Below are 27,201 nucleotides of genomic sequence, written 5' to 3' on the forward strand. Positions count from 1 at the left end.
TCTCTCTCTTTCCATCCCCCTCTTTCTCCTCTTCTTTTTCTTTCGATTCCTTCTGTTTCTCTGTGTATGTATACATAACATATCTTTATTGTGGGCTCAAAATATTGACATCTTAACATAAACCATAAAGTTCAGAATCATTGTCTTTTTTTTCAACTTTTTCTCTTTTTTTTTTTTTTTTTTTTTTTTTTTTTTTTTTTTTTTTTTTTTTTTTTTTTTTTTTTTTTTTTTGCTCAAATTCTTACTCTATAGCTGTTTGAAAAAATATTGGAATAAAGTTCATGTGTTATCCATCAAAAGCACATTCTTTTGCCTTTCAAGTGGTTTGGTTTTCGAAATTTTATCATGCCATGCACAAAATCAGCATTACCTCTTTCTGAAGGGCACTCTGTTGCAGAAAGTTGAACTCCATTAACTAATTTTGTTAATGTGTTTATTCTGTTACCAAATGCTAGCTTGTAACGAATTATTTGGTTTTTCTTTTATTGTAACATATGGAAATTGAATTAATAAAAAATTTATTGTTGTCCAGAATACACTTTTTTGTATGAGGTAACATTATTTTCGGCAAATAACGAAATCTGTTCTACATTTTTCAAACGTTTATCTATACTTATTATAAGAAAACAGTTTGGTTTTAGACGCATTTTAAAGAAGAATTAGACCTAAACTCCACATCAATGTCGGTGCATTTCAATCGTTACCTATCTAAATTGCTTGTATAAATCTGTTTCTCACTATGACTCACTATCTTTTGATGTTAATTTTTTTATTAAAATACAGTTCTGAACCGATTCATGGTTTTGCTGACGACTATGCTTTTGTTATTCGTGGGTTTTTGGACCTACATATGGCACTCCAGGATGAACATTGGCTCCAGCTTGCCTACAACTTGCAAAAGAAAATGGATTCATTGTTTTGGGATGAAACTGAGGGTGCTTACTATCAGTCTCCTGCTGGCGACCCTCATATTATGATTAGGCTTAAGGAGGGTAAGATGCTTTCTCTTATTTTTTTATGTTCATATTTTTAAAGAGGTCTTATATGGCATGCACTCCCTTAATATTGAAAATATTAATCTTTTCAGAACCAAAGGACACTAGACTTAAGTTGCCTATGCAACTTGAAATGTTGCTGGAACTCTTTGTCGGCTTTGTCCAAAAAACGTTGCAGGAGGAACACTTTGGTTGGCAATTCCAGGAAAGGATTTAAAAGGGTTATATTGTCATTTGAACTTTAAATTGATATTTGTAATATACCAAAGATAAAGACGGTCTTACAGGCGAATTCTACTTTCAAGTCTTTAAACTGCTTCAGACATTTAATCAGATTCCATCTTTCAAAATGCACATTAAAGATGGAGTTAGTAACCCCCAGAAGGATTTTAAACTGTATATTTCATGCAAAAGCTCAAAGCTGGTGTTATTATTAAACCTAGTTTGCATTACTAAGCTATCTGTCGCTTTTCATGATCGTACTATGTTGGATAAACGCTGCAAAAATAAGAGAAGGATACACCAATCAGTAGAGTTTCTCAACCGCTATTTCCCGAAGAGAACAGTGGTCTAATAACCGATTCCTGACTAAAACTCACTCGCTTGTCTTTAAATTCTGTTCTTCCAATTACTTTCATTAGTTAACTACTTTGCAGAGGTTTCTAGCATTTTAAACATGAAGATGACCATGGTCTACTGATTTATCCGTACTTGTACTTTTTTTCTCTGTAGCTGACCTGAAATGCACATTTTTCTTACCCTCAAATGCACCAGAAACAAACAATAAGTACACCAACTAGCAAAAGATACCAGCTCCTCATTGCAAAGATGAAGGTATAACAGCCAATTGTTACTTGCAAGTCCCTCACTTGGCTTAAAATTCGAACCTGATTTTTTTTTTCTTTCTAGTGTGACCACAAAACTGACTTTGTCAACCCCTTTGAAATTTTTTAAATGGCGTATCTAACGCTTCAACCAAGAAGATGACCATGCTGTAAATCTATTCTGAATTGTACGTCCCTGTCTATAGTGAACATGAAACCGAGTTTAGGTGCACCAACTAGCGGAAGTACTAAGGCTCATCGCAAAGGTGACCAAGCTATAACAGCCAACTGCTACCTGCATGTCCCTCCCTTGTCGGAAAATTTTAACCACTTTTTTTTCTAATGTGTACTAGAACACTAAAGTTGTCAACCCGTTGGAATTTTTTTTAATATTAAATTGCATGAAAAATTTTTTGACAAAAAAAAACGATTTCTTATGCTTTGATCAACTCATCAAGGGGTAGAGATCGGCATTGAATAAAAAAGCATATCTGTCATGGTGAAAAAGTAAATTTTCTCGCCATGGGCAAACTGTTTAGTATTACTTCTTAGAGAGAAGTAAAGCGAAAAATCGAATTTGTTGATGGGTTGAGTCGGGTAACCCTTGCAGATCTTAAGCACTTTCCGATTTTAATCCTACTCCAATTCGAAACTGGTGGCCGCCAGCTTGCCTTCTAGAACGCAGCTTCCCAGTCGAAAGCTGAGACATCGCTCAATGGAACGAAAGGTTTTGTGCATAACTTCAGATTATCCTCTCCGACTTGCACTATAAAACTCCAATTCAACTCAGACACTGTTGTCTCTGGCTAATAACTAGTTAAAACCATCCTCTTTGGCAAAGGCCAGAATTAAATATAGCGTTGCAAAATCTAATGTCGTATTAATCTATCCGGTATACGTTCCACACTTTCTGTAAAAACCGTCGAAGTTCGACCTATACCACTTTTCTGCAATAATGTTGAAATTGGTGGACTAAAAAAAAAGGACAAAACCAAACTGCTGCTCCTCCGATACAGTTTCAGCTTCTTTTGACAGGAAGAAAAAATCTTTTGCCGATATCTTTTGAAAAGTCTCGGTGATTTTTTTTTTCTTGGCTGCAATATTCAGCTTTGATTGACCAACTGCATACGAGGAAGCTTTTAATCAAATTTTGCTAAAATGTTCCTGCTCCACAGTCTCATGTTGACTTGGGGGTAAACCAAGGAGTATTATTGACTTAAAGGAAATGCAAATTAATATCCCAAATCTAAAGGGAAAGGGCTTTTATCTTGACAAAATTATGAAGGGATATCCAAACATGAAATACGTAGGATTATCCTTAAGCAGGAAATACGGGTAGAAAATATTGTCATAGATGGAGCATAAAATAGCGGGTTATTCTTCATGCGGTTCTACATTACACACTTACTCGTAGAGGATGTGAGGAGTCCAAGGAAAGATCTCTCTCTCTCTCTCTCTCTCTAAGGACTAAATAAGGACTCTTTCCTCCGTGAGTGTCCCAACCTACCTTGGAATATAATGGCTACTTTGAAATTTGTCTGTTCGAGTTATCTTTTCTTTTTTCTGTTCCATATCAAATTTAGGAGTATAATTGAACATTTATTTTCAGATCAAGATGGAGCAGAGCCAACAAGTAGCTCTGTAGCGGTTGAAAATTTGGTGCGATTGGGTGCGCTGCTTGATGACGCAACGTGCATGGAGAAAGCTCGCAAGACTTTAAGTGCATTTAAAGATCGAATTGACAAAATTCCAGTTGCCTTAACGGAAATGCTGTGTGGCTTTATGATGTACAATCATGGGTTGACCGAGGTATGGTTAAACGGATATAAACTATTGAATTTTTTCTTTGCTCAAAAATTTGTATTCATAATAATGAACTAGTCCGCCAATTTCTTTCATTGACTTTTGCAACAGAAAATATAGTTTAGAAGTTTTTCAATAGTAGGGCTTCTTTCTTTAGGAAAGGGTTTAAATCAGCTATTAATACTGTGTGCTTAGATGCCTTCGCACTTTAAATCAAAGTAGATCGAAGTTCGATAAATTGAAGGAAAAAGAACCTTCTGTTTGTGTGCATCTCTATAAAGTCAGAAAAACTTATTTTACAAAAAATTCACAACTTTTGTTTTAATCTTTTTACTCTTAAATGCATTGAAGTGGAATTAGGGATGATTTAGTTCTCAGTTCAATACCACAAAGAATGGTCTTGGAGTTTGGAATAAAAATTTAACTACTATCGTTCATCCTACATTTTATTACCCTGGAGGTTTGTAATGTTGCGTGCAAGCTCCCATCGGGGACATTGCTGTTTTAATGAAAAAGTGGAGCGAAAACTGGAACGTAACAATTGTCCCTAAAGCGGGTTAATTCACTGTTCAAATCGCCACAAAATGATTATAACTTATTTATAACCTAAAATTCATGTTCTGCAATTTTTAGAATAACATTTAAATTAACTTTATAATGGCATTGCAAAGGACCAGTTGAAGCATTGCATTTTCCTTTATTTTATGCCTTATTATGCATAGCTTAAAGTTATCTGAAATATCTATCTGTAATTGTATAGAATCTTGTTCTATTACAATCTGTAATTGTAATTGTATAGAATCAATATGTAGGATGAGAATCTGAGTGTTTATATTTTGATTCCTTATCTGGAATATCTTTTTGAACCGGAAAACAAATTAGAATTAAAAAACAATGTTATGCGTGAAAAGTCAAAAGCGAATTCAAAACTGAAAACGAACAAAAATTGGTTCAGATAAGATTTCAAATCTAAAATGAGTTGGAAATACTGTATAAAATGAACAGAAATTAGACCTTTGTTATTGTCTTTATAACTAGCTCTTATAAAGCTTTAGTTTCAAACGAGTTGATGAATCCCCACATGAAAGAGTCAATGTAAATTCGCTTTTCATTAGAGATTTTTTTTTGTCCATAAAATTACAGTAATTCAGAAACAAATAATTGTGTATTTGATTTTAATCTTTTTATTATTGAGTTAAAGAACATAAGTGAAGATGGAAGCAAAGGAAACACAAAATATTTTGGCAATCTTAATCGTAAACGGGAAAAGTCCGGAAAGGGATAGACAAGAGAAAAGGATAGTTTCTTGGATTTAAGTTGGGAAAACTCTGAACTAAAGTAAAGAAGAATACTAACATGATTGTACAGAATCAAGAGCATACAGCTACGTTTATCGAACTAGTCGAAGAGTTATCGAAATTATGAGTTCAGAGTTATGAGTTAGCATACAGCTACGTTTATCGGACTAGTCGTTGTGTTATCGAAGTCATGAGTTAAGAGTTATCTGATTGATTAGTAGCAATGCTAGACTTATTAAGTTTATTTATAACCAGCAGATTATGCCTAGGGTGTTTTTGGATTGGAATTAGTTTTTTTTACTAATTTTTACACACTTCAGACGCTCGAGAGTTAAAAGTATCTATAGCAGGTAAGAACGCAAAAACTATTGAGAAAGGCTTAAAACGTTTCGAGCCATCTGTCCATCTGTTAGAAAGTCCAGGAAAGCAGGTTGTACTTCAAGCAAAAGTAACATGCTCAAGCCGAACTCCGTTGCCATATTTTGATGGTAGAACGCCTGGTATGTGGTAGGTGGTAGGTGGTATGTGGTTTGGTGGGAATGATTTCTAATCATGATTTCTAAATCATGCAATGTCAAAGGGAACTTGCAATTCCTAAAGCATTGTAATTTGGCAGACTGAACACATTAAAAAAATTACACCCCAAAGTCTTTTTAATTCTGGAGTTCCTATTTCATGTGTTAAAGAGGAAAATAACCTGTTTGAGTTGAGTGGACGAGTATGAAGCGCAATGTCCATTTTAGCTTAAAATGTCTATTTTATTTATAAATAAATTAAATATCGCTAATACCTTTCTTCAAACAGCCATAAAATTATATAAGAATGATAGGCAAACTCACGACATTCCAGATTATCTAGGTTTGAAAACCAGAGACTGCAGTCAAAACTCATGAAACCAGTTGCTTTTTTTGATCATGTGACTTAATTGGAACTTTTAGAATGTTTTTATCAATCTTAGTTGACCTAACTCATTCTTTCTATCAGATATTTATTATTCTGTCTCAGCAGTTGTTCTTGTAAGGAAAAGAAGTTTTTTCTAACCCTTCCCACTGACTTATCTTGATTAACTTTATTCTTCTATGGAATAACTTTATTGAATTCTTGAAGGCGCATAATTATACTCTTCATTTTCAAACATGTCTCTTCTCTTATTCTTCTAAAGCCATCTTTTAATATTCATCTTCATCTTCAAAGGTATCTGTCGCCGGAAGAAGAAACTCCACAGATACTGCTGCTCTGGTAAACGTCCTCCGTGAAAATTTAATTCCTGATTTGGGATTCCTGTATTTTGACCAGGAGAGTAGTTATGACTTCATAAAATCAACAAAACCGGCATTTAAAGATTGTGTGATGATTGGTGAAGAAGCCACAGCATATGTGTGTAGAAATAAGTCTTGTGCCCCACCGTGCACAAACCGTGCAGACTTGGCAAATATATTGAAGACTATTTAAGCTGTGTTATAAAGGTTTTCTTTTTGTCATTCTTTTGGCTTTCGGTAATGCTTTAATTTTAGAATAAAAGTCGTCATTTGAATAAGTAACATCTAGCACGCTTAACTGCCAAAAAAAGAAGAGAAATTAAATCAATCTTTAGGTTCAAATGTAGTGGTCTACCAAATCTTAACTGCATTGAGAAATTCTACATTAGCAGTTTTGCAAAAGTTCATGGCGCCTAAAATACTCCAACTCACAGAATTTACGAAATCCACGGGTTTTCGATGAACTAGTCTTCACTTTTTATTCTTGGTAATTCATTAATGTTAATATTTTGGAACCATTTTAAATATTACACGATTTTTGAAAGTGGGGCAGCTTCAAAAAAGGAGAAAAAAAGAAAATTGTGTAAAATATTCTATTCTAAGCTTTGGCTACGATACGATATGATACTTCATTATTCAACACAATTATGACTGTTTAAATTATGCATCTACTGCAGTGATGGAAGAACATAAGTTTTTGTTGGCGTGCAATAGTAAAAATTTATCATTTTCTAAACACACAAAAAAATAACATAATAAATAACTAACAAAATGAAAAAAACATGCCACAAAAAAAAAGTTAAAAAAAGATCAATCTCCTTCACAAGATCCCCTCAAAAAAAAAATTTCCCAGCGATCCTACTCCCTCACTACCACCCATCCACCTACTCCTCCTTACCACCCCCAGCAAACCAGAACTCCCTACCACCTCCTGTCTCCTCACAAATAAACACAAATTCAACCCTTCTATATTAAATAATCTTTTAACTTTGTCTTAAACTCCAGAAGATGCTCAGCCGCCCTGATGCTCACTGGTAGAAAATTCCAGATCGCAGTTCCGAGAAACTGCAATCGAATTAAGCTCAATCACCAATTTATCACTATTCCTTCTATTATATTCATGAATACTACTGTTAGCACGGTAATTGTCACGAAAAACACATGGAACTAAATTATACGCGCACTGGAAAACGAAAACTGCTGCTTGATAACCCCGCAGTTGACCCACATTAAACAAATTTAAAGACTCAAAACAAGCACTTGTGTCATTCACATCCTTGACTTACTTATCTATGATCCTCACGACATTGTTCTGAAGAATTTGGACTCTTTTGAAATTACTGTAAAAATATCTGCTCCAAATCAGACAGCCATATGAAATATATGGGCTAACATTTGAGTGATAAATCATTAGTAGAATCCACTTTGACAAGAAACGGTTCAATCTACGAAGCGTTCCAACTCCTCGGGCAATTTTGAAATAACATCACTGTGATGCTTCCGTGAAAGGTTCGAATCAATGAAAAATCCTAAGTATCGCACTATATGAACTTGTTGAATAGGCTTTCCGGACAAAATAACTAGATCTCTAGCATCAACTGGCATGCCTACTCTGCAGAAAGTCATTAGAAATGACTTTTTCACGTTAACACACAGCAAACTAAGGTTCATAAAAACCTTCTCAACGCATCATTTGCTTTCAGCACAACCTTTTCGGTGGATTTAGTACATACTATCAAAGCCGTATCATCAGGAAAGGTTGTTACACAGACATCTTGAAGATAAAAACGCATCGTATCTTCGTACACAAGATAAAGTAAGGGACCTAAACGGAACCTTGCGGAATTCCACATTTTAGTCGACAAGAAGATGAAGTCTCATCAATAAGTACTACACGCAGGGATCTTCCAAGGAGATAACTCTCAAACCACTATAAAGAAGTGTCACGAATTCCCAGACACTTGAGTCGATCCATCAAAATCTTGAAATCTACAATATCAAATGCTTTCCTTATATCAATGAAAATTGACATCAGTAAGTACCCTTTATCCAACACACCACTAACACATTCCACCAGATGCTGCAAGGCATGGGTTGTGGAGTGTCCCTTTCGAAACCCAAATTGGTTTTCTTTTAATAATTCGTTAACCTGGAAAAAATCTTATAGGCATTTATGGACAACTTTTTCTAATATTTTTGAGAAAAGAGGTAAAATCTTTCGCCAGTTTTCAATATCGCTTTTGCAGCCACCCTTGTGGAGGAGTATGACCTTCGTGACTTTAAGCTGTTCAGGGAACTTACTTTTTTCTAAAGAAAAATTAATAAAAAAACACCAGACAGATTAGTACGTACCCTAAAATTGCTTTAAGCCCTCAAAGAGTTATCCCATCCATTCCAGCTGAATTAGACTTCAGCGACTTCACAATTTTACCTCACTAGTGCACAAATTAAAATACATTTCCAGAGATTCACCTATTATATCACTAAAATTACTACCCCGCATTTCTTGATACTTGTCATAAACACTAGCTTGCACTTCAGGGCCAATATTCGAGAAAAATTTACCGAATTTATCAACAGTTGTACTTTTATCATCACGGTCGCAACCGCTTAAACACACTTCTCCATTCTTCTCACCTCCTTTGTTACTAATAAGTTCATTTATTAATCAATTATTTGCATCGACATCCATGGCTTTCGTGGAACAAGTTTTTTGGTCTTTATAGTCTTTAAGGGGCATGGTCTTTCATAAATAGGCAATATGGCTGACATAAGGCTATCTAATGTTGTTGAAGAGTATTCTTTTCCTTCAAAAACAGGACTCCTCTTTTCCAAGAGATGCAAATTTCTGCAAATTTTAATCTCTTATAGAAATTTTTGGAGATTTTCTTTTTTCATTTGTGTAGTTACAATCTTCTTCTTTCGCAGTTTTTTTCACAGGGTGATTAATTGTAGCTATTAATGGAAGATGGTCAATTCCAGGGAAACTATTACACCAGCAAAGCTCCTGTGAAGATCACTCGATTGATCAAAGATATTGTGCATAAATGTTTCGCTTTGTGAAGTTATTCTCGTTGGTACGCCCACGAGGTGGTATAAATCATTCGAAATCATAAGATTCAAAAAATCACCATTCATTCCTGACAAATTAAGAAGATTAGAATTAAAGTCACCCATCAGAATAGGGCTTTACTCGGGTGGTACTTTAGCAAGCAGCTCATTAACCCTTCAATAAAATCATCCAAGTGCACATTGGGCGGCTTATACATCATACTAATTATATATTTTTTTTACCATTTACCTGAATCTCTATTGAAAAAAATTCTACCTTACCTTCATTCCAAATACTTAAATCATCCCGTACGCTATACCCAACTCCTTCTTTTACCAAAAGTGCAATCCCTCCACAGCTCATGGAAGCTCGTTTCTTAACTTGGACATTGTACCCTGGTAATGAATAAATTGAAATAGAATGATCTGTACTTAAAAACAATTCACAAGCACCAATTATATCAAATTTCGACGAAAAATCATTTAGTAGCTGATCCTGATAACTCGAAGTAATTTTTGCACCATGTCGCAGAGAATAAGTACTGCATGATACACTAAAAATTTAGATTTCTATCTCGGAGCAAAATTATACGTTCAAAGGTTAGAGAAAAGTTGTAATTTGAATAAGCATTTGTGTCTAAATTTAATGAAGTTGAAATTTAAAATTTTAATTTAAATAAACATTATTGTAAAAATTAAATTGTCTTTGACAAGTTGATGGTGGAAAATACATAGGGTTTTATTATAAGATTGGTTTTAGTCAATTAAGATCACACCATTCACACCACTCTCCTGTGGGGTGTTTTTCTACTACTTCTTAATTTTGTCTTGATTTACAACACTGGACCAAGTTTTCTCGCTTAATAGACTCAACTAAAAAAATCTTGACTAGTGGAGATTTTTAGTCACCTTTCTTGGCTTGCTTGTTCTCCAGATCACACCTTTGATTATGTCAATTTAACAGCAAGAACCAAAGGTAAATCGCCGTACATCTAGTCTCTGAGTAAAACAATCAGATTGAGTCAATGTATTTGAAGTGTTAGCATGTCTAAAATATTAGCCTTAGAGAGCCCTTGCTTGGAAGGCACTCAGGTCTACGGCTCTCACGTGCCATCATTCCAAGTCAAATTTTCTGCTTTTTGTCTTTTTTTCCTTATTATTTAAAATGATTATTTTTCTTCTCCCTCTCTGTATCCTTCGTCTTTTTCTTTGTTTTCTTTCTTCCTCGCATTTGATTATTACTTACATGGTTCTGCCCACTTTTAATAGCTTGCTGCTCGTATTCTCAATGTTTCTTTAGAAAAACGACTAGTCAGCTGGGTTTCAAATTCGAATGTAAAAGTTTTTCATAATGATGGGAGTATAACTTTGCATGTAACACTTGTCAAAATCAACGATTTCTTGAATGATTACGGTAATGCTAATTTCGTGCGAATTTTTAATTGGAAATCGGATTTTTTTTTTTCCCCAATTTTAGGTGATGAACGTGATCGAAGGGCGAGCACTCCCACTCCCATGCCCTTTTTTTGTCCTGACTCTCCTGTGGCCCTCTGGCCATCGATCAAAATTTTTAGATAACATTTCGCTGAAAATAGTCGAATTTCTAATAAAAGGCTTCTAGGAGTGACATTATGCATGTAGCCCTAGGGGCAACAACCATAAATTATGCAAATTTTCAGTTGTTTACGCATAGAATTTAGTTGGAAAAAGACAAGATTGTTTTATCTTGGTTCTCTGATAAGTTTTAAGCTCAGAGGAATCTCTCCCTGACCCAAGATACGCTAAATATATTGGTTGGAAAGGAAAAGGCTTTAGGGAACCTATAACTTTACTGGAAATGTTTTGCCTCTGATTGGTGTAAAATTTATTATGATTTATAAAACGAATTGAAGTATGGTCATGAGCCTCCAAAAACATGGGCTAGAAACTGTCTTTCAGATTTGTTTGAGACTCATAGTCGTAAATTCCTTAAGTTCTTGGGTCATTGGGACTATAATGCACCGAAAGATGAATAAATATCGCATCGTCCCGAAACAGGTCCAGGATAGAGTCCAAAGACTAGTTAGATCCGGTCAAGAATTCCCCTACAAACTCTAGGGGATTGTAAAAATTAATAGTTTGATTGGCCAAAAGGGTCGGTATGAACATTTAATTAAATAAAAAAATAAGTTTTTTTTAACTGAAAGTAAGGAGCGAAATTAAAACGAACAGAAATTATTCCGTATATGAAAGGGACTGTCCCCTCCTAAAAGCCCCGCTTTTTACGCTAAAGCTTTTTATTGTTTTAAAAAGTAGAGATGTGAGAAAAGTCAAAGTCATGGCCAATTGTAGAAAAAAGCCAAGACAGATTGTTTTAATTAAGTGGGCAGCCCAGTCAAGGTTAATTTTACCCCTTTGATTGCCGTTGTTACTGTCTCCTATTTATGCTACACCTCTCCTTGAATTTAAAAATAGTTGTGGGAAAAGTCAAAGTCATGGCCAATTGTAGAAAAAAGCCAAGGCAGATTGTTTTAATTAAGTGGGCAGCCCAGTCAAGGTTAATTTTACCCCTTTGATTGCCGTTGTTACTGTCTCCTATTTATGCTACACCTCTCCGTGCATGCGTGTCCCTTCACAAATGCCGAACTAGAGTCGTTCGGTGTACAGTCCCTTTCATACACGGAATAATTTCTGTTCGTTTTAAGTTTCAATGTCGCTCCTTACTTTCATTGAAAAAAAATCTTTTTTTTATTTAATTTCTGAACGCTTTTGAATTAATGCAGATTTTGATTTTGGCTCACCGTACATGAATAATTAGAACAAAATTTGCGTATTTATTTTACTTTTTCTGCTAAATGGCTTTCTCAAAGTTTTGATCTGACGATTTTGAAAAAAAAAAGGATGGAGGAGGGGCCTAGCTGTCATCCAATTTTTTGGTAACTTAAAAAAGCCACCAGAACTTTTAATTTTATTTACCAACGTTTTTATTAGTAATAAATATACATAGCTTACAAATTAACTTACGTAACGAACTTCTACATTCGTATTTTTTATTACTTATATTAGGGGGTTCACCCCCTCGTCAATACCTCCCTCTTTACACTAAAGATCGAATTTTGTTTCAATTCTTTAAGAATGACATGAGTCAAAAAGGCCATTTAATTAGAATAAATGTCTCTTTTCAAATTACTGAAAATACTTTAGCGTAAAGAGCGAGGTATTGAGGAGGGGATGAACCCCTTCATATACGTAGTAATTTCTGTTCGTTTTAATTTTTAATGTTGGTCCTTTCTTTCACTTGAAAAAACTTTTTTTTTTAATTTCTCATTGTTTTTTAAATAATGCTGGAAAATCCAGCACCCCCTTCAAGGAAATTCTCTTATCCCGTGATACATTTCTCCATGGAGAGATTCTCTCATGTAATTTCCGACTCCCCCCCCCCACCATCAGAAAAAAATAATCCATGAAAACGTCAGTATACTTCGCCAATAACCAATATTATATGTAAAGAATGGGCAAAGTTCATAACTTGCAGCCCTTCTCCTGGGGACGATGGAAAATGATATGTAGTAATTTCTGTTCGTTTTAAGTTTTAATGTTGGTCCTTTCTTTCACTTGAAAAAACTTCTTTTTTTAATTTCTCATTGTTTTTTTAAATAATACTGGAAAATCCAGCACCCGCTTCAGGGAAACTCTGGGTATTGGTTTGCCTAAATCCATAACCTCCTTACTAGTATCTTTGTAGAAAGGGCCTTGAAAAGTCTGAAAAATTAGTGTCTGATGTAGTTAATTTAATCATGTAATTTTCATCAAAATCATCAATCTACTTGGGACTCTTTTTGTTCTTCTTTGAAAATCAGGAAATTTTTGTCAGGCTAGTAACTTTTCGAGGTAAAATTTAAGTTTAACGAATCTTACATATTTAGAATGAACATAAGAAACTGATTCTTTTGATGCATACATTGTTATAGAAAAACTAATTTTTTTTTATTCTGGTTACTATTATCGTGAGTCGCTCGATCTCTGCAGTTTGTCACCACGAACTTTTTGAAAGTTTTCCTTTTACAAACGAGGGTACGAGCTCCCCTCCTTAATGGGATAAGGTATGTTTGTTTTAAGCTTTCAAGCTCCTCTTTAATTATTACATTTGTTTTAATTTTATCTTTTTGACGCTATGTCTTACGAGTGTAAAATCTGTTTTATTCGAAAGTCTGAAGCAACTCATCAACTCATCAGTGTTTATAGTAATGTCAAGTTTGCATTTAATCAATCCTTAGGGTATCAAAATATTTTTTAAAGGAAGGGGCGTAAACAAATCGAAATTTCAATTTTTGTTAAATTTTCAATTTTTGGAGGGTCCTTTATTGCAATTGTTATTGGGACTTTCCTTTACTCACCTATTGTGTTTACAAATATGTGTTGGATTTGGGAAAGTAGTGTAAAGCATTTTTGTTCCTTGTTTTGCCATGAATTATTAATAGTGATACTTCACGGGTAGTTCGATAGTACGGAGAAAAGCAGAGACTGGAGTTTTTGCAACTTCATCGCTTATGTTTCCCATTAATAATAATTAAATATTTGATAATTAAATTAAATTTTTCCCATTTAGCGTGTTACCTAATATACGTAATGCTTAAGGATTGCTCAGACCATCTGCTTCCCCTCTCATTATTCTGATCCGAACTGTGTCGATGCTATCCAAACCTTCCCTATCATTCCGTCCCACTTAAAATTCAACCTCCATTAAGAGAAAATGATATTTTAAAGCCCTTCAGCAGCTGCTGTAATGTACATTTTTAGCTTTTGCCTAGTTTTTGCTTATTTTTCTAGGTAACTTCTGCTTAAGTTCGAATGTTGAAAAATTAAATTTTCCAAGATGTTAGTCAGAATCCCATCTAGTCTTTTCTTATCTAAAAATATGTGCTTCGAGTCTGAGATTAGGACCTTACTGTATGTGTTTAGGGGAAAACATCTTAATAAAAGTATTTGTCCGTAATTTGGCACTATTCAATATTTTGCCTACCTACAAAATCACATTGTTGATTGTGACGTCAAAATTTTGTGGTTTTTCAAATTTTTTACCTTGAGTAATAGCAATTCTTTATCAAGTGATGAAGGTTTATCAGACAAAACAATTAAATAGCTACAGGGGACAAATTCTAGAAGACAAGTCCATTTCCTAAGTTAATGTTAGTTTGTGTTCTCAAAGCTTGAAAAACATGAGCTTGAATTGGCTTAGTGAGTCTTTGGAAACAATGTATAATTGGCAAAAGTAGACAGCCTATTGCAATGAAAAGAATGTTTTTCATGTTCCAATGTTTGTTAACTAAATCATCAGCCCTTCAATTCTAAGAAAATCCCATATTAGCCTACGACTAGGGCTATTGATAGGGACGCATATTAAAAACAATTCCTAGTTATGTAGAAAAATTCTAATTACCGCACTTTTAAGGACTTTCCACTCCCCCCTCCTAATCTGCTAATATGAAGCCCAAATTACAGATTTCCCAATCGTTTTGTTTCTCTTGTCATGTGTCACTCTTGTTTCAACTCATGTACCCGTTAATTGAATCAACGCTGACGAAATCAAGAAACACAAAAAAAAACATGGAAAATGTATAGTTTGGGCTATATATCTGTATATTAGGGGGAGGGGTAAAATATAGCTACAGATTTCTGGATACTATAAAGTAAGAATTGCTTCTTTAACACATTTCCTTCTCAACAGCCCCAATTGTAGGCTAATACTGAAAAGTCAATAAAATAATTCAGTACTTTAAAAATAAATACTAAGAAATTATCATTACGAAAATATTATCTCCGAATTGATTTAATGCTTGCTTATCAGCGTGTATCTCTCGATTATATCCCCAGGCGAAAGTCGCCTTCTTTTCGCCCTTTACCACCCAATTTCTAGTTATGTTCCTGTTATTTAGTTTTTGACATTATTAATCCCCCTAATTTCTTTAAAATTTCAGCTAATTAATCTCTATCGTCATCAACTGTAAAATTTTCCAAAGAAACATTTAGGTAGTATCTAACCGTTCGATTCTAATGGATATTTACAAGTTCAGCTATTCCGTTGCCGTAGCATCAGTAAAACATTCTAAAGCTCTTGGCTTGTAATATGGATTGTAACTTTTTGCTGAGGTTATCAATAGAAGAGTTGAAAAACAGAAGCATTAACTTAAATGATAAATTCGAGGAAGGTATTAATATAAGCCCAGATGAAGAAGTTGCTGAAAGATTTGTAGTAAAAGCTACGCAGGAAAAGGGAATACAAGCAATTGATTGCACATATTCAGCTCACACAGTAAGATTGCCTTGTTTGTTTGTTGTTTTATTTGTTGTGTTTTTAGCATTAGTTCTAAATAATGGAATATTTTTCCCCTATGGCGAAATAATTTTGTCGTTTTAAAATTAATGTTATTATACATCACTGAGGGTACACTCATAATAAACTAACAGAAGTAAACTTGTGCCCCTTAGTTCCCCTCTGATTGTGCCCCTCTAAGTTCATACTCGAGTTAAGAACCTCCAATAAAAAATATTGAAAATGAGCTCTTAAATGCATTTATTGATGTTGCGTCAAATTCAGAATATCAGAGAATCCTTTTGCAGAGGTTTCAAACACCTATCTACAAAAATACGAATTTGTATATCTTTTCGAGAATGACTATTGTCATAGATGGTTGTTTTTTTTTTTTTTTTTTTTTTTTTTTTTTTTTTTTTTTTTTTTTTTTTTTTAGAGAGAGAGAGAGAGAGAGAGAGCTGGTGGGATTGAAGCAATGGGCTTGAAATATTGGAAGAGGCCTAATTCGAATGTAAATTGAAAGTTTTAATGCTATTTTTAAGTATCTAAAGAGGTCACGCCGCTAGGTGCCATTTTTGGAATTTTGTGGCGCAATAAAACTCTTTTGACCCAAAGATAACCAGAAAACTGTCGGGGGGAAATTATAAGATTGCCAATTTATCAGAAAAACTGTATACTGGGCACTGGTGCATACAGAAGGCCATGGGACCCTGGGCCCTTTATGCTTCTTATGCCACCCTCATTCCATGGTTTTTTGTTTTTCACTCTGTTTTAGATTGAATTAGTCAGTTTGGTCAATATTTGGCGTCCTTGTCACATTGGGCCCCCAAAATTTCTTGTTGGCACCCCTGTCACATTACACCCCACCCTCCCTTAAAATATGCTGCTCTAGATCCATCCTAGATATTAGGCTTCTCAGTTTCAAGTGTCATGATGCCACGTGCTGGTACATTCCTTCATAGAGATTAAATAAAAAAACCAAGTTTTTTTTTAAATGAAAGTAAGGAGCAACATTAAAACTTAAAACGAACAGAAATTACTCCGTATATGAAAGGGGCTTTTCCTCCTCAACGCCCCGCTCTTTACGCTAAAGTTTGACTCTTTCTCTTAACTCTATTTTTAAAGCAGTAAGAAACTTTAGCGTAAAGAGCGGGGCGTTGAGGAGGAAAAGGCTCCTTACACTAAAGTTTGAGTATGTGTCCCAATTCTTTAAGAACGGTTACTAAAGCACAAGGGCCATTTAATTAGAATAGGGAGTTTTTTTTTAAGTGCTAACAGCTTTAGCGTAAAGAGCAAGGTGTTGAGGAGGGGCAACCCTTCGTATACGAAATAATTTCCGTTCGTTTTAAGGTTTAAGCATTACCTCACCCTTTGCCCTAAAAGTCTAATGAGGGACTCTTTATCTAGCTCTAAAAAAAATTGCTTACACGAAATTTCAAGTATCTGCAACTTCACACTGTTCTAAATATTTGCCCTACCATCCAAAATATTCAGATAGAAAGCCAAATCAAATTTTAATGACAAAATGAATAGTCTTTACTTCAGCCTAGATTTAATGCCACTTGAACATTTTTAGGCTACTTAAGACACCATGATTAAATCAGGAGTGTAAATCCATTTTGGGCTGCAGTCAAAACAGTCAGAATGCAAAAATTAAAAACATGTTTGGCCAGTAATGTTTTCGTTTTAAAACCGTGTTTTAGTGAATGTACTTTCGTTATATCCTATACTATCCAAGTCACTAAATAACATATCATTTTTGACCCGTTCGTCAATATTTTTTGGCCATATCCTCAAACTGAACTATTTCATCTGACAATGGCATTTCTTTAGTTCTTGCAATTTTCAGAGTTTTATTTTTGAAATCATTAAATAGTTGTTTGGTATAATTTATTAGTGTTAATGAAATTCGCTCAGAGTTTATTTTGTTTAATATAATTTATTTTGCTTTTACCAATATGTTCACATATATCTTCGTTTACCATTTCACTAACATCGTTGCGTTTTGAAGATAAGTGTCCGTTAGTATTGTTGGTCCTGGCGGTAATTACGTCCATCTATACCAGTTTACCAATATTTTCAATATACCTACACTTTTCTGCTCACATAGCTTGAAATATCTCTTTTTTGCTTTTTGTTTGTCCATAGAGGTTGTTTTTTCGATAATAATAATAATTGTTTCAGTTCCGTACCCTTCTACCAACAATGCTAGCCATGTAACCTGGGTTGCCACCCCGGTCAGTTCCTAAAAGCGAAAAATTGTCCAAATTTGTGTGTGCTACACAGTGATTTTCTGTGCTACAGTCGAAATTTTTTTTTTTTTTTACTTTTTAAAAATATGTGACATGCGCATGGTCCGTTTAAGTGTACTTAGCGTTTTTAGGTCAATCTCTTAATCTACTTTAACAAAAGGAACAAAAATATTTCCTGAGCTTATTACACCCCTGAATAGGAAAATGTAGACGCACACGCATATCCCATATTTAATGTATTTATATTGCTGTCAGGCATAAAAAATGTTTTGATATATATTTTAATGTGTGACAGATCATTTAAGTTTCATTATATATGTCTATATTTCCAATTTGGTCATATAAGAGAAAAAGTTCTACATTCAAAGTAGCACATGCTATACACGAGAACAGTGCTAAAATAGCACTTTCGTGCTAAAGGTGGCAGCTCTGCAGGTAATTGTGTCACTATCGTTTTGCTGCTGAACATGATCTAAAAATAGGAGAACGACACACGCTGCCCATTTAATTTGGTAAAATTTGTTCGGAAAATGTCGCTCTGGTCTGGTTAATATCATTATACCGCTAGTTTATTATTCAGCTAAAAGGTTTGTTTTAGTATTTATTCTCATCCTTTTTGTAATCACCAAATATTCATTTTGTGTTTATGTTTTGTAATGCACTAATACATATACAACACTTTTCCAGAACTTAAGTTAGTCGCTTAAAATTAGTAAACAGGTTGCTCTGTGATCTTAGAGTCGTTGGTTGTTGACCACTGGCCTAGATTTTAATATTTTGCTTGATTTATTTTTCAGGCTAACACAGAGCACAAGTCGTATGATTCTAGGGGGATAAACCACAAAGAGGGGGGTTGGCCAAAAGAGGTCAATCCATCAGACGCAGAACTAGTTGGACGCTTCAGAAAAAGAATTGAAAAAGATGATAGTTATATTGTGTCTGTTTTAAAACTAGCCAAAGTAAGTACGTTTTTTGTTCAATTGAGAATACCACCAATAAAAAAGAAGAATAAACCAAAATCAAGTCGGAGTAAGATTAAATATGCGTTACTTCTAGAATTTACTGTCAATTGTCTAGAATGGGTTGAATTTTCATTTCAGATTCAAATTTAAAAAGGAAATCAAAAACACAAAACATGGAAACAACAGTTTCCAACTTTTTGGGAAAATGACTAGGTAAAAGTGAAGTGGGCTACGGAGGCTCTATTGGTGAAACGTAAGAAATACTGTTTCTTTTCCTCAAGAGTGGCCATATTGCCTATGCAGAAAATGGATGTATATGGGACTTAACCTTTATTAGAAATAATCCATAGACATCCAAATTTCTTGGCACAGCCAAACAAAAAGACTGGATCGGGAACTAACCCACACAGAGCAATGTATTAGACCCTCAAACACAAAAATTTTGGAGCTCTATAGTACAATTACTTTGCTTAAAATTTAAACTGTATCTAATGTACCTGAATAGATTAGGGGAATATGGTATAAGAGCCATCTGTCAGTCAGCTCCTTTAAAATGTCCGGATGCTGAACAAGATCGGCGTAATGAAGGATTGGGTGTACAAATATTAACAATAATAGCATCAGTAATGCCTTCAAACATTTTTTACATACAAGATGCAATAAAAAGAGAATGTAGATACAGAAAAAAACGAGAAAAAAAAATCTTACCGGGGCACACATACGTCAAAAAGAAAAACAATTGTGTAATTGAATTTGCTTCTATTCAGAAACGGTAAACGGCTTCCAAATATAAACAAGGAAGAAAACATGAGAGGTGAAAAATGTGTTATAACGTGGCCAGGGTTTTCTTGTCAAGTTAACCTTGAACTATAAAAAGAAGTCCAAAGGACTTTCTCATTTTTCCCTTTAGTGCCTTCATAGTGAGTAATCGTTTTGCAAGTATTTTTGTTTCGTATGGAAGTCCAGGAGCACCAGGATACTTAAGTTACGTAGATGCATAACTTGTGGAAGAGCCAGCCAGAATGTTGGAGTCTGGAGGCTGACGACTGCCAAAAATATTTAATTTAATTTGGAAAAGCAAATGATAAGCCACTATCAATAAAACCCAGGGATATCTGAAATAGACCCGGTTTTCCTCCGTGCAAAGAAATGTCTTGCTTTTGACCAGTATTTTCATCTTCGTCAAAGGTTTTGAAGCCCTACTAATATCGTTTACACACTATCCACGCCTTCTTAGCCTCAATTCAACACTTCCCTTCTTTCTTATCTTCTCAGAGTCTCGATTTTAGAACTAATATTTGTTCAGGCACCATAGGGTCTCTTTCTTTAAGTTTTAGAGTCGTTATTTTTCTGATGTATATCTTAGGCACAAACCCACAATCTTAGTCTCCCGGACATCAATGTCTTATGCTAGGATGGTCACATGCCTTATTCAGGCCAAAGTAGAAGTTCTTTTTAATAACTGAGTTATGATGTAAGACAGTAAAGGGCACGTCTACCCCTCATAATTGGAAATAAGCGGCGTAAGTTTAGCTTAAGTTTAATGTTGGCTCGACCTCAGGGGTAATAAAATTTGATGTTCCAATTATGGTAGACCAGAAATACATTATGAAGAAAACATATTCCACTTTTTTGCTTCACATGTAAAGAGTCTTAGAAAAAGACAGAATTTTATCAACCCATGGCCACATGATTTCTATACATACAGCATAATAATTGGCACTTGTGTGGTATACCCCCTACCTAATATTCTTCTAATATTTTTCTCTGGCTTCTCTGGCGCTCAATCCTCAATCCTATGAAATATGCTAAATTAAGATAAAAGTGTAATATTGTAAAAACATATTTCGACTATATATTTGCACATTAGGGGCGAGGAGGTCTGCATATTAAGGTTATAGCTGGTCTGCATGCCTAATATGTTGGGTGAAATTATTCTGTATATTATGTAGTAACCATTATTTTGTAACTTCACACCGCCCAAATACTTTATCGCTCTCCTCCCTAATTTGCAAATATATAGCCCAAATTATATATTTTCCATTTATTCTGTTAGTTCTCTTTGTCTTGTCTCACGCGAAACTGAAAGAAACTACCGGAAAAAACTAGTTACATAATGCGTCAATTAATGAATAACGTGAGCCGTGGGGGTTTATCACACAAGTACCTAATAATTGTTCAGTAATGATGTACCGAATAGTCAGGTATTTTATGAAAAATATCGTTTTTTTTTCAGAATCTACTTAAAGGCTCAGTGAAGGCATTTTGGTTCTTATTACATTAAATTTTATCTATTACCTCATTTGTGTCTACAACTTCTTATGAATTTTGTAAATCTAAAACAAAAATATATTAAGGTTTCAGGTAAAAATTTTCATTCCATGGGCAATGCAACTTTGAATAAAACATATTTACCAATATAATGTGATAATCGCATTAATATCCAAATAATTCAGTCAAATATTTCCTGTTTTGTTAATACATGCATGAAGTACACAGTAGCCTACACGTAAATGAGCCAAAAGTGCAGGATTTTCACTTCATATTTTTTAAACCCCTAAAAGGCTGGTGGTAAATCCGTAAAAATCCCAATTTTCAACACTAAAATCCGTATAAGTTCACCCATTTTTTTACTTCTTTCCAAATCAAACAGTTCGTGGTAACGAACTGTAGTAAGGAGCGACCCGGCTCAATAGAAACCAAAACTCTAAAAAATGGAATTTTGATACCAATAGCTACATCAAAAGAATCGCATTTTAATGCTGATTTTAAATATATAAGTTTCATCAAGTTTAGTCTTACGCACCAAAAGTTACGAGCCTGAGAAAATTTGTGTTATTTTAGAAAATAGGGGGAAACATCCCCTAAAGTAATAGAATCTTAACGAAAATTACACCATCAGATTCAGCGTATCAGAGAACCCTACTGTAGAAGTTTCAAGCTCCTATCTACAAAAATGTGGAATTTTGTATTTTTTTGCCAGAAGGCAGATCACGGATGCGTGTTTATTTGTTCGTTTTTTTTTTTTTTGTTTTTTTTTTCTTCTTTTTTCTTTTTCCCAGGGGTGTTCTTATGGACCAAGTTGCCCTAGAACGTTGCGAGAGGGTTCATTCTAACGGAAATGAAAAGTTCTAGTGCCCTTTTTAAGTGACCGAAAAAATTGGAGGGCACCTAGGCCCCCTCCCACGCTAATTATTTTCCCAAAGTCAACGGATCAAAATTCTGAGATAGCCATTTTATTCAACGTCTTTGAAAAACCTTATAACTATGTCTTTGGAAACGACTTACTCCTCGACAGCCCCCGTGGGAGGGGCTACAATTTACAAACTTTGACCAGTGCTTACATATAGTAATGGTTATTGGGAAGTGTACAGGTATTTTCAGGAGGATTTTTTGGTTGGGGGGAGGGGTCTAGAAGAGGGGGATATACTGGGGGAACTTTCCATCGAGGAATTTGTCATGGGGGAAGAAAATTTCCATGAAGGGAGCGCAGGATTTACTAGCATTATTTAAAAAAAAAACAATGAAAAAATAAATATGAAAAAGTTTATTTCAGCTGGAAGTAAGGAGCAGCATTGAAACTTAAAACGAACAGAAATTATTACCCATATGAGGGGCTCACCTCCTCCTAATACCTCGCTCTTTACGCTAAAGTGTTTTTAGTAATGTCAACTATTTATTCTACGGCCTTTGTGATTCGGGGGTCATTCTTAATGAATTGGGACAAAATTTAAGATTTAGTGTAAAGAGAGAGGTACTGACGAGGGGGCGAACCCTCTCATATGTGTAATAAAAACATGAGAATAAAACATTCTTTTCGTAAGCTAGTTTATGAGTTACGTATATCTTTTACTAATAAAAAGATTCGTAAAAAATTAAAAGTTCTAGTTGCCTTTTTAATTAACCAAAAATTGGAGGGCAACTAGGCTTCCTCCCTCGCTCTTTTTTTCTCAAAATCATTCGATCAAAATTATGAGAAAGCCATTTAGCCAAAAAAAAATATGCAAATTTCGTTTTAATTATTTCTCTGCAGAGAGCCAAAATTAAAACATGCATTGATTCAAAAACATTCAGAAATTAAATAAAAAAAACAAGTTTTTTCAACTGAAAGTAAGGAGCGACATTAAAACTTAAAACGAACAGAAATTACTTCGTATATGAAAGGGGCTGCTTCCTCATCAACGCCCCGCTCTTTACGATAAAGTTTTTTACTGTTTTAAAAAGGAGAGTTGAGAGAAAGAGTCAAACTTTAGCGTAAAGAGCGAGGCGTTGATGAGGAAGCGGCCCCTTTCATATACGAAGTAATTTCTGTTCGTTTTAAGTTTTAATGTCGCTCCTTACTTTCAGTTGAAAAAACTTGTTTTTTTTATTTAATCACTACTTAAGCCTTGTTATGCTTTTGATAGACTTTTGATAGCCTTTGTTCAACACGACTTGTTTTGCAACCCAAGAAATTCACTTGTATCAAAATGTCTTCTTTTGATGTTTAAAACTATACTTTATATTTATCGACTAGACAAGTTCAGTCTTGATATATAGGTTCTGATTCTAAATTTCGGGTTCTGGACCATAAAAAGATATTCTATTATTTTTTTCTTTGCTATTATTTTTTCCTTCTTTATTACCATTTTTGCAACGTCCCCGTTTATATTTGAATTGGTACAATGGATTGGCATTAATGATATCCAACCGGTCGATTTTTCAAGTATTATTTTGTTTTGATTTGTTTTCATACTGAGCTGTGTTTATATAAACAAAAATGTTTGTAACAAAGAAAATATTGTCTGTCGACAGATATGTCTAAATATAACTGAAAATATGAAGTTTAATGATAGAAAGCTGCTTAAGATGTATTTTCAACAATAAAGAAAAGGTAAAAAATAAAAGAAAAAACTCTTAGGCATTGTTCATATTCGTATAGCAAGCTTTAATAAGGCGCATTAAAAAATAGTAAGAAAAGTAAGAGAAATAGACTTCAATTCTGTTTTCTGTTACGCATGACCGATCAGAGTGCTTAACTGGTTGTGTAGGTACGTCAGCGGATATGGTGGTCAAAATAAACAAATATTTATTTTATATGTTTATTTTTTGTCATTTGTATTATAAGGCCACACTGCTTATCACACCAAAGTGTTGCCTCAGAATCTCGTTATATTGATAAGAAAAAAAAATCTGCGTATGATCAGAATCGGATTCAGCACCTTCATCCTTTTTTCGATAGTAGCTGAAGCCTTGACTCTTTTCATGTGCAGTAATAGCTTCTCGTCTCCACTAATGCAGAGAGCACTTTCTTGGGTCCGCTTCATACCATGTTTTGTTTTTAGAGTTCCACTTAATTTTTCCGTTTTAAGCTTGTTTCGTCTATCCATCTTTATGGTTTTTACTGCATTAAAAAACCTTTCGCCAACGACGTTAGACATAGGATGAGAAAGCACACATATTACTGCCAATTATATTTATGCGTACAGCTTGGATCTAGAAGAGTTTTTCTTCAAAAAAAAAAAACACACCAGTACGGAACCGCAAACCTATTTTCAATATTTTCAACATTGATGAGACTTTGCTTACTCCATTCTTGTTCGATTTTGTTTCCATTCCATAACACTTTCCCATACGAAGGGTTGGAGAGAACTAGGCCGTAATCACTGAGCTGATACAGGGTCAACCATTGTTAAACATTTGTAAATGTCAACATCGAAACAGAATCGAGTTTTGATCTGCTGCACAGCTTCTATGCAAAAAGACTGTGCAACTCTGAGGATTTTTAAACTGCATCAGAGGACACACCAGGATCTAATTTTAATGTCTAGAGAGACTCCTGCCCATTTGGACCCAAATTAATGCTTTCCACGAGAAGTTAAAAGCTTGGGTCTTTCACATTTAGCTGAAATTCATTTATTGACTTCACATAGTCCTTCTTCAACTCCTGGATTCATTGCGATGTACCTCTGCACCTTTGACATCATGGGTCCCTTATCTGCACCTCTATCAGGTTTTCTTCAAGTGATTAAGAGCGTTAAAAGAATTTTGAACCCCTCATCTCTTGACTTCTAGTCCAATTTAGTTGACATTGTCGTCGTCCCCTAAAAGGCTCTATCCAGCATATAAAAGAATTCAAGAATTCCAACGGAAAACTACTTCCGTCCGATTTTCTTTTTTTGATTCAGGAAGAGTATTTTCTAGGGCCAAAACCCTAAAAATTCATTAAAAAATTCGGAAGACTTGTAAAAATCCCTAGAAATCCATAAATCCCTAAATGAAAAGTTCACCCATAAAAGACCTCAAATCCTCATTTCAGGGGGGAAATCCCTTAACACTGCACCAGTGAAGAATAAAAAATATTGCAGTGGGAAATTCCAAGGAATCATTGAGCAAATAGTTCTTGTCGCAAAATCACTTTCCCTATTTATAGATTCCAACTAAACCACTATATGAACACCCAGAAGGTTTTGTCAAATCTTTTAGGAGGTGAGTAGAAAAAGAACTGTCACATCCGATTACAGCGCTGCCTATTGGAGCTGCAGAAGAATATATATCGTGTATTATATTTGTTGGCTTTGGTGTGGTATTTTAAAAACGAAAAGTGAGAACTTGCGTCTGGAAAAAGCTCACCCAAAAAGTTCGTCGTTGAAAAACTACTCCCCAAGAAAACTTACAACAGGAAGCTTAGTTACCGGAAAATTTGTAACCCAAGATCTCTCCTCCCAATATTTTTGAGAAATCGCGCCAAGAAAACTCCCATGGAAAAATCATACTTCCCTCGCTCCAGTGGAAAAATGGCACTTGAACATTCGCTATAAAAAATACAGCTTGTCTCTTGGAAAAAAAAAATTCTCACAAAAAAACCAGCCTTAAAATTAATGAAAAGGGTGAACAGTGAGGTAAAAAAAAAATAACTGTGTAACGAATTCTAACTGTGTTCAAGGCTTCTTGAACAGTAAAAGTAAGAGGGAACTTGTAAGAGGCAACAAAAACAGCTTTAGGATTTATAAAGACACACTGTAGAAACAATAAACTTCTTTGTGAGAGACCTTAAATAAAAGAACTTGTCCAGAACTGAATTAACAGGCGTATCCTTGTGTAACTTTTCTCTTTTTTAATTTTTTTCCCCGATTCTATGAAATGCTCAATTTTAAATACTTCCTTATATCTTGTTGCAGAGTACAGAATTTTTGATTCGTCAGAATCTAATTATCGATATCCACGAAGACTATTTTGTTGAAGAAGACGACTACACCTTAGCAGAGTTAGAGCTGATACGCCCCATGTCAGAAGATAATATATTTGTCTCCAAAAGTAGCTAAGCGGAAAGAAGAAACAGTTGAACAAAGATAAAGCCGATGATCCTTTTAAGAGTTTCTGTGGAAAGGTCTGAATGAGGTGAATCAACAAAATCATCTAACAGTCTTGATCGGACAAGGTGAAACGTTGATAATGTAAACGCACTAGAAAAAAAAATTAGTAAATTTGTGTTTTGAGTCCTAATTGTCTGCTAAAAAGGAATAAAGCTTCTTTGTTGAAAATTTTACGCTTCTCGTTGTTAATATAAATAATTCATGACTATTTAGGAATTATCAAGCAGAATTCAGCGCGGTTGTGAGGTGTCACAAGACGGATACATAATTAAAATTTACATTCCAAAAGGAGGAATGAACATTGTTTGTAATTAAATATTTGAAATTTGCCCCTAGTGAGATAAGGTAAGATTTATTACTGAAAATCGGCTGTCACAAGTCCAAATGAGCCGAATTCACACTTTAGCGTCAATAAGCAAAAAAAGAATCAAATCAAGCAACAAGCAAGTAAAAAATGGCAATTCAGGGAAAATGAAATAGAAAATTATAAAAAGTTCAATATCAATCAGTAAAAATATAAAAAAAAATTCAAACTCGTGAAATTAAAATGTCAATGTTAATCAGCAAATATGTCAAATAATTAAAACTTGTAAAATGTAAAAAGAGAATAAAATAATTAAAGCAAAAGGACAAGTTAGTTTTTCAACCAAGAAACAGAAAGCTTCTGTCATTTGCAAAATGAACAATAAAATTATAAGGTGAAAAGGGAGTGCAAGCTGCTAATGAGCGTTTAAAAATTTAGTTTCAGTGTTAAAGTACGATGAAAAATGCAAAGAGGATAAACTTAAACATAAAAAGGAGTGATAAATTCATTAAGGACACCATCCATTGAATCCTTGAGACCCAATCTGTGGCTTCTCTACAAACCTGTTAAAGACCGTGATTCAACTGGACATTTATTTCCAATTCCACATGTTAGTCAGGTTTTAAGTCAAGGGAGGAGGCAAAGTTCACGTCATTATCGTCCAATGTGTCTATCAGCCTTCCAAACAGAATTAAAATTAAAACACAACTTGAGGCACTGTAAGCGTCATGGGTACCAGTCCCTTTAGACGATTTTGTGTGACCGCACCATCTTGCAGTATAACAAGAAATTATTTTTTGTAGCTG

At 34.4% G+C, this 27,201-nt stretch overlaps 2 protein-coding genes across 6 annotated transcripts in view; both read left to right on the forward strand.

Annotated features, from left to right (window-relative positions):
* LOC136033027 (spermatogenesis-associated protein 20-like) overlaps window positions 1-6,457 on the forward strand; it is a 78,910-nt gene extending 72,453 nt beyond the window's left edge. For all 5 annotated transcript variants that reach the window (XM_065713580.1, XM_065713578.1, XM_065713582.1 and 2 more), the window contains exons 11-13: window positions 784-992; window positions 3,429-3,628; window positions 6,115-6,457. In XM_065713580.1, the coding sequence (XP_065569652.1) occupies window positions 784-992; window positions 3,429-3,628; window positions 6,115-6,372 (667 nt within the window). In that variant the 3' untranslated portion in view covers window positions 6,373-6,457. The remainder of the gene's footprint in view (window positions 1-783; window positions 993-3,428; window positions 3,629-6,114) is intronic.
* An 8,843-nt stretch (window positions 6,458-15,300) lies between these two features.
* On the forward strand, window positions 15,301-26,259 carry LOC136033371 (dynein intermediate chain 3, ciliary-like). Its single transcript, XM_065714159.1, has 3 exons — window positions 15,301-15,522; window positions 18,572-18,733; window positions 25,897-26,259. The coding sequence occupies exons 1-3, from the start codon at window positions 15,337-15,339 to the stop codon at window positions 26,038-26,040; spliced, it is 492 nt and encodes a 163-aa protein (XP_065570231.1). The 5' UTR covers window positions 15,301-15,336; the 3' UTR covers window positions 26,041-26,259.
* The last annotated feature ends 942 nt before the right edge of the window (window positions 26,260-27,201 follow it).

Source organism: Artemia franciscana, chromosome 11 (genome assembly GCF_032884065.1).
Source record: "Artemia franciscana chromosome 11, ASM3288406v1, whole genome shotgun sequence".
Taxonomy (NCBI): Eukaryota; Metazoa; Arthropoda; class Branchiopoda; order Anostraca; family Artemiidae; genus Artemia; species Artemia franciscana.